The sequence below is a fragment of the Cynara cardunculus genome, assembly GCF_001531365.2.
Source record: "Cynara cardunculus var. scolymus isolate 2C chromosome LG 3, CcrdV1, whole genome shotgun sequence".
In the NCBI taxonomy this organism is placed as follows: domain Eukaryota; kingdom Viridiplantae; phylum Streptophyta; class Magnoliopsida; order Asterales; family Asteraceae; genus Cynara; species Cynara cardunculus.
In genome coordinates, this window is record NC_037530.1 from 5380984 (window position 1) to 5389318 (window position 8335).

Below are 8335 nucleotides of genomic sequence, written 5' to 3' on the forward strand. Positions count from 1 at the left end.
CAAACAATTTTACCTGTACTTCATGCTCATAGCATGCAACATTACTATCTTCTTTTCTGAGTTTGATTAGTCTTATCACTCCAGATTAGCTTGCTTTGGCCCTTGCTTCCATTGGTGGCAAAAGTTAGCCTCTGTATCCAAGTAGAAGAATTTGATGTAAGATTTACACACAAAAACCCACTTCAAAATATGTATTAGAAGTATGAATGACACACCCTTTTTGCTCTCTTATCAATTGGAGTCCATGTCTGTGATGAGGAAGGTGATGTGTTTACAGATTTTGATGAATTTGATGGTTGTATAGGAACCTTTTGCCCTTTGTGCTCCATGCTTTGCACGGTGCTGCTCCTTTGGTACCTGTAGAAGTCGAGTATAGATGGGCTTTTTCTCTTTCTAAACTTTGATGAATTCCCTGAATAGCCAAAACAAGGGGCAGATGATATGCATGGAACAGATTGCTGACGCAGCCTGCTCTTTTCCTTAATTCTGTTAAGAAAATCTATAGTCCAAGGTGAACCTTTCTGTGGTTGAGCAGAGAAAATGGCTTTTGACAGTGGTGTCCTACCATAATGTGGATCCTTTCCTTTAAAAGATGGTCTGCAGGAATCCACTGGAGAGTTCACTAGTAAACACTCCTCTGAGGATATCTGCAGCTGCTCTAGAGGTATGCCATTGTTCATTAGATCTGCATGCGAATTCAGTGTAATTTCTTCTCTCGAACTCTGTCCATTATGTTTGGTATCAATCCAGAAATCTAAGTCTGAGTTGATGTCAGCAGCCGAGGGAAAACTAGGAAGACTGCACCAACCAGACGATAGTTTACTTGTAGTTCTAGAAACGCCTGGGGCACTTCCCTTCTCTATTCTAGGTGAAAAGCATACGGAGTGCACCAAAGAGAAGTCCTCACCTGCCATAGCATCATCATCAATGTCAATAACTTCCCCTTTAAACCCTTCGTGCAGACCTTTAGAGTTATTATCAGTGTGACTACCTAACTTGTTCACCGTGGGCATATGCACTTTCTTGCTTTGACCAAATGATGTCTCAATCACTGTCATGTCGGGTAAATTTATTTCACCTGAGACCTCAGGTGCTTCTGACATTCGAATATTACATGGCTTAGCCAAACTAGAAGGATTCAGCATAATACCCAGAGCAGATCTTTGGTTTTCACCAAAATAAATCTCATCAAAAGCTGTATTAGACTTCACAATATCATCAGATATTTCTTCAGCTTCCAAATTCCAATAACTATGTGAATTTGCAGTTTTGGGAGGATCACATGTGACATCATTATTTTGCTCAACTTGAAATAAATAATCCATGGACATCGCCCTTGCCTCAGGACTACTGACATACTTTCTTTTCTTTTTCTCATGGTCACTCTTAGGACAACAATTGCCGGAGTCATGACCTTCTGACACTGAAGAGCAGCAATCTGTCATTCCTGATCTAGAATCTTCTCGCTCACCATATCTGCATAAAGCACTAAACAATGTGGTACTTGCATCAGGAACGAGGTACTTTTGGACGGCACAAACCCTTTGCTGATGAGACATTTCAAGAAACTCAACGAGTGTTCCAACTGAAGACAAAATTGCATGTGCCGAGAGTGGATTAATTGAAGGAAATTTGGTTAGAAACGATTCAGCTAGAGTTTCAGACTCGGGCATCTTGGGATATAGGCCTCTAGTTGACTTTGCAGCATGTGCGATACATTTCAATATTATCTCATCAGTTATCTCAGATGAATATGAACAAAAGAGCTGCAAGTCAATTCCTAGGCTTGATGCAGCAGCATATAATCCATCTGATGACTCCATTATACTAGCAAGGAAACCAACTTCTCCTTCAAATATCTGTAGAACAAGGTATATCAAAGAGACTGTCAAATAATAATTTATCTCAAGCTACACAGAAATTCAATGGTGAATAAGTTGATCAGCACATGTGTGAATTTATATGGAGCAAAAACGGGTACTCTATTATTCAACGTTTGTTCAACTACTCTTTTACCCGCAAACGCAATGTAGAAATAGAAAAATGGACATATTTTTACCACGCAGATGACAAGCATTAGTTTGTTAATATAAAACCATGCTGACATCTAAGTCGTTGCCTTGATGACGTCATAGTTCCGTAGTGATGGTACAACAATTTCAATTACTGGAACCTAACTTTCCATGAGAACAAGTAACATAATGTGTGATTACCTTTATGGAACAATCAAATATGGACCAAGACGCAATAACGTTTAGACACATTTTTGGCTGTAACGGATAATCATCAATTGTTACACTAAAAGGCATGTGTCCCAAGGAGGAATCGTCAGAACTAACATAACTAAGAGGTCTAGAAGGATGCCATGCTTTAAAAATAAAGTGGTGGAAGGAAAAGTATGTATAAGAACCCAAGTAATTGGGTTAAGGCTAGTATGATCCAAGTTTATTAAAACGAACCTTGAAAAATAATGAACCAGAGTTTGGCATGATACTTACCAGAATGCAACTACTGAAGGCAAAACTAAGTGATGTCAAAACGTTTGCCGCAATATTTTCAACACATGAAGATAAGAATGCAGAAACGCCATCTAAAGAAGTCTTCCTTCTAATGTTTTTGCTGTCATACAACACTAAGCAAACGGCAGCACTAACTATAACATCAACTGGCAGATTTAAATCCCTTTCAACAACCTGTAAACCTTCCTTCTCCATTGCAAGTATTCTTTGGTATGTGCTTCTCCTGGAAACTATCATTTCTGTATCAACATTTTGGGTGTTCACCACTATAACCGCATCAGGTAATGAAGGCATGTTTGTGCTCATTTTCTTTGAATCCAATGCTGAGGGCTGTTGTGGTACATGTAGATGGAGGGAGCTAGTCATAACTTCATATGTGGCTTTCATAGATCCCATGGTGTTCTTTTCCGCAACAGGTGTAGAACATAGCAGTCCTTCTGAGTTCTTGCTTCTCTTGCTTAGTGGTGAAGTAGAATGCAGATCTTCTCTCTAGCTTGTAATACATGTATGGAATGTAAAGAGTTTCAAATCAAAACAACAACTAACCCTTATAAACTAAACCAGATGCTTAAACTTAAATGAGGAGGATAAAATTATCATTGCTAAAAGATAGAAAATGAGTTTAGAAGAAATAAAATTATGATTTCCAGATAGATATTAATTTTCAAAACTTTCACATGTTTGTCACTATACAACATGGCTATTTAGCTCTTTCTGCAGGTAATGAGGGCCAAAATGCATTAAAAGAAAACGTTACTAAATGCAAGGAAAAAACTTAACTGAATGCAACTCATTCTCCAAGCTCTGCCACTGCTTTTCGCAGGTATCATGCGTCTCGATTGGGCCCTTGGCTGAAATCATGGGAAGAGCATAATCCATTTCAAGTCTCTTATCAGCAGGTCTTTGCTTTTTCAAACAAGTAACCTCTAAAGGGTTTAATAAAAAGTCAAGATCATTGAACTGTGATGTTGATTCAACAAGCTGATGAGCCTTGTTAACCTTATTGTCAAGTAAATCTTCTCCACTTTCCATCTTCTGGCAGATGTCATTCAACTTACTTGAAGTAATTCCATCATGACACACATGATCCATTGAATTTCCACTAGAAGGTGAATTCATTTGTATGTTCAGCACCTCAGTGTTCTCTTCTGTGTTTTTCTCATCTGAGCATGCATCAGATAAAACAAACTCCAAAGTCAGCATTCGACTATTACACGAGTCCATATCTACCTCAATACAGTAAGTGTCTATATCCTCAAACATTTTGAAAGATGATCTATTACGAGTATAAATGTCTTCCTCTAACAGATGCCAGTCCAAGTATATTCCATCTGAAGCAGAGGAAGCTTGCATCTTCAACTTCTGAAGCATTTCATCAACAAACACTTGTATTGACAGTATCTTTTCTTGATCAGAAATAATAGGAACAGGCAGTGATTTGAAAGAGTCGTCTCTCAGAATAAGTTCATGTGTGACAATCAAGCTGTTAAAAGTGCTTAAGGTTGTGTCACCAAACATCTGTTCACAATATTCTACATCACTTATAATTTCAGTGTCAAAGAACATTTCTGAACAATGTGAGGTCTTTGTATCAAAAAATTGCAATTGCTCGAATGCAAATGGGCTCAATGTCAGAGAGGAAAACCCATCCACTAACTCACAATGAGACTCTTGTTTACCATCAGTCATTGAATATTCTAATGCATTTCTTAAGTCCACCTCGGGAGCAAAGTTTCCGCATGGTATTTCAAATTTAAGATATGGAACCAGAGAGTGATTTAAGAAATGTTCCCATATGTCGAATTCCATGGAAAGCAAAAGCTCCTTGGCATCGCATGTTGATTCATCTTTTTGCATCCACTTTTGGGGTTCATTGCTTTCAAATATTAAATGTTTGTCCTTAGATATATAGCTGCTAATTCCCAGACTTGTCTCGTCTACTTCCAAGAGAGGATATGTTCTAAGCTTGGAAGATATTTGGCCCTGAACCAAACTGCCATTTTCGAAGACATCGGACTCATGCTCTTCCTGGAACTCTAAACAAAAATCTTCTACAGAGAAAATTGATTTATGAGTATCCATCAGTTGCTGCACCTCAAGTGAAAAATCAAGCAGCTCCTGCAAAAAAAGATTGAACTTAATTAATGAAGTGGCTCTAAATCTTCAATACAAAGAAAGTTATCTTGACTTTTGAGGTGCCAACTCCAACTCATTAGGTAACTAGTTATGCCACAGATAAATTGGTAACTAATTCTGCAAGAGATGAATAGAAAAGAGACTGTACAACTTTTTGGAAGAAAAACGAATAAAAGAGGTGCTAGAGGACTTTTTGGAAGAAAAATGGATAAAGAGGTGCTATACGTTACTCTGTATGTGCCGCTAGTACCTTAACAAATGAAAATATCAAGGTCTGAATGATACCTATTACATTATTTCTTATGCTTTATTTAAGGTTCTTAAACCAGAAAAGCAGGTGCCGCAGTCCAACGTGCCTGGTGTATCCATAACTATATTACAATTTACAGAAAACAGAAAACTCTTTATATATGGTATATTTACCATCTAAATACATGTTAGCCTCCAGGAACATCCTCTCTTTGGGGGTCCCCCCCCAACTCATTAGAAATCCTGACAGCCTACTGCTATTGAATACTAATTCCAGGGTTTCAAAGACACATTTGGTTGTGAACTCAAATATGGCAGATAAATGTGGACACCTCCGATTAATTTATGCTTTCATCTCTGTTTGCCCAACATTTTATCTTTTTATAGTGCTGAAAGAAGTTTCTAACGCCAGACTTCTCAGAGCCATACCAAGGAAGCTACATTAAAAAAATCAGATGTCCTACTGCTTTATTACAACAATGGCGGGATATGTTGCCGTTCCTTCTGTGTTCCTTTTGCTCGCTTGTGGTTCAAAGCTTTGCTGATGGATTAACATGGTATAACAGAGAAAAAAAATGAATTGAACTTTGTACCGGACAAACTTCTGCATCTGCTACTTCAAAGAAAAATTGCATCGTCTCTTCATGCAAAAGGCAAGAATCTTCCTGCAGGTGACAGACTTCAGCTGATAACGAGATATATCATTACAATGTACATGACTAGTTCCATGTTAAGTATTTATTATACAAATTAATTGTGTTTGAAGAACAGTTGGTTACCAAAGATATACAAAGTTCTGGACTTTCAAATTTAACTACTGTAAAATTGTTGTTAGCAGCACCATCTGAATTGTCATCTATTTGCTTCTGCACAAGCAAATACCATGAGTGAAAAGCCTGACTTGTATATAAGAATTGAAATGAATAATAAGATGTGAAATCTCTCAATGCTATTGGGAATTTAATATCTCCAGCTTTGTAGTACAGATATTGTTGATACTCCAGGTCCCTCCCATCACATTAAATTCAAAAAGAAATATAAACTAAATGACAACAATGGAGGTATTTAAAAGCTATACAAAACTTAAGCACCAGGGAGCACAAGATCCGACGTCTGGAATTAAATCCAAGCTATTTAGTTCATCAGTGTATAGAATTCCAATTCTAGAGTATGGAATCATGCACCTTGGCATACCATAAAATCAAATGATATTTCTCATATCTTTCTATACCAGAACTGATTTATAAAGTTTAAAATAAGTGACTCGTTATCTTTTAAAGTCAAACTGGACACATTTAAAACCATTATTGCATACATCCTTTCACCAAAATTCACATGGTAATTACTGACTGAATAATAAAATTTTCATATAACAAACCGAAAACTTCAATCATAAAGTTAAACAGTCATATCACTAGTGTGCACTGTCAATACAATACTTAACCTCTTTTAAATTTCTAGAGTAAAAAAAATGTATCATAATAGTGATAGTGTCAGATAATAACCCTGTGATTGCCAAACTTTAAGTTCTTTGCCTGGAATTCAGATATATACTATAGACTCAAAAACCTATATACAGAACTAAAAATCAGTAGGGTTTCAGTACGGATTACTGCATGCGTTAAAACCAGAATTCAAAGCAAACGAGTTTCGAAAACATTCTGCATTGGTATATTGCAGAATCCACAAAACCTAACTTCGGTCTGAATAACAAACGTTTCATTAATAGAAGCAAATTAACTCCATCAGAAACAAATAAAGTGCTCATAGAGGTACTCTGTAATAATAATGGATGACCGAACAAAGTGATTGGAAGTTAGAGCTCATTACCTCTGACGTTACTTCCCTCGCTATTTGCTGATCAATCTCGGCATTTATATCTTGAGGAAGAACGTCGGAGAAGAACTTACTGAGAGCTTCACTAACGGAAAACCTCTCGATTTGAGGAGAGATGTAGAGAGAAGTGACTTGATCGAAACACGAGAGGTTGTCAAAGTTGAAAAGATCAGGGGAAGAGAGCTGAGGAGGTGGAAATCGGAGAAAATCTAGGGTTTGCAAAGATTGCGATGAGGCGGAGGAGCTGAAGAAGTCGGCGGAGAAGCGAGTTCTCATGGCGGAGGGTGGAAATCTGAGGTGTCTGGTTTGGCCGGAGGGAATGGAATGGTGGATACACTACACACACAGAGGTCAGTTGTCTCTAATACTACCCAACGGAATGTTTTCGCGCATATTTGGTTTTAATTCTAAGAGTAAATTACAGATTTGGTCCCTGAGGTTTTTATGTTTGACGGATTTAGTCTTTTATCTTCACCTATTACAAGATAAACCTCCATGTTTGCAATTTGTTTTGAGTTTGGTCCCTCACCCTGACATCCGTCTATTTTCTTCATTTGTATTTTTATTTCCAGAATTGCAATCAAGTCCACAACTTTTAGTTGATGGCTAATTAGTCCCTATACTTCTACTTCCACTTACTACAGCAATAACCCTTAAATGGACTATCCTTTCCAACTACTCCAAATTTCAGAGCGTTACACCAATCAAAATATAACTGTGTGTAATTTATCTATGAATGACAATATGTGATTGATTTCTTTATGTTCATTTGATAAATTTTAGGTGGTGTTTGCAAATGAGTGGAAGAAATCCCGACTAACAGACTGTTCGGTTGTGACTTAATGAATCAGATGACCGCTTATTCGGCTAACCATATGACAAGTCTTATTTACGCTCAGCCATATATTTTCCAATCCATATCCTTGTCATAACCCTTCAAGAAAAAAAAATACTCTAAAAAATCCCTCAAGAATCTCCCAAACCCGCCGCATAAATATGAAGAAGAAATCCCTCAAAGAATCTCCCAATCTCGTTGCACTAGAAAAGCCTTGATAATTCCTTCCTTCAAGAAACGTCAACTTGCAACTCGCAACTCGCAACTCGCAAAGCAATAGGAATTGTCTATGAAGGAGAGATTCAAATGCTTTACGCATAGAAGGCAATTCATTATTAGCAGAGAGATTCAAACGAGAAGGAGAGATCCAGATCATTTACACATGGCATAAGAGATTCAAATGCTTTATACATCACCTCCTCGTGAATATGGTTCTAACCCCACTTGGGGGGGGGGGGGGTTTATTATTATTTAGGGTTCATCGATGTTGGGCTTTTTTTAAATTTTGGTTTAATTTGATTCAACAACTGGTTACATTTGATTTGCTTGTTGTTCTTGCTATGAGTGTTCCATGTAATATGATTGATCTACAAAAAATTTTGCTGATCGATGACTTTTCTACAAGAGCTCTTTCTCTGCATATCCTCATACTTCTTATTCTGGGGGTCATAGAAAGATAAGAACCACCTATAAAGTTCTTACAATTTTCTTGTTCTTGTTTGATCTACATTTTTCTTTAAAATTGTTGCAGATATTGTTG

General features: G+C 37.2%; 1 protein-coding gene across 1 annotated transcript; it reads right to left on the reverse strand.

The window, feature by feature from the left end:
- Positions 1-44: 44 nt before the first annotated feature.
- LOC112508670 (protein SHORTAGE IN CHIASMATA 1) lies at positions 45-7016 on the reverse strand. The gene is made up of 9 exons (XM_025113363.1): positions 6735-7016; positions 5684-5770; positions 5498-5569; positions 4239-4637; positions 3300-4175; positions 2499-3008; positions 903-1859; positions 216-806; positions 45-131 (listed from the first exon to the last, which is right to left on the reverse strand). Exons 1-9 carry the CDS (start codon positions 7014-7016, stop codon positions 45-47), a joined length of 3861 nt encoding a protein of 1286 aa, XP_024969131.1.
- Between the last annotated feature and the right edge of the window lie 1319 nt (positions 7017-8335).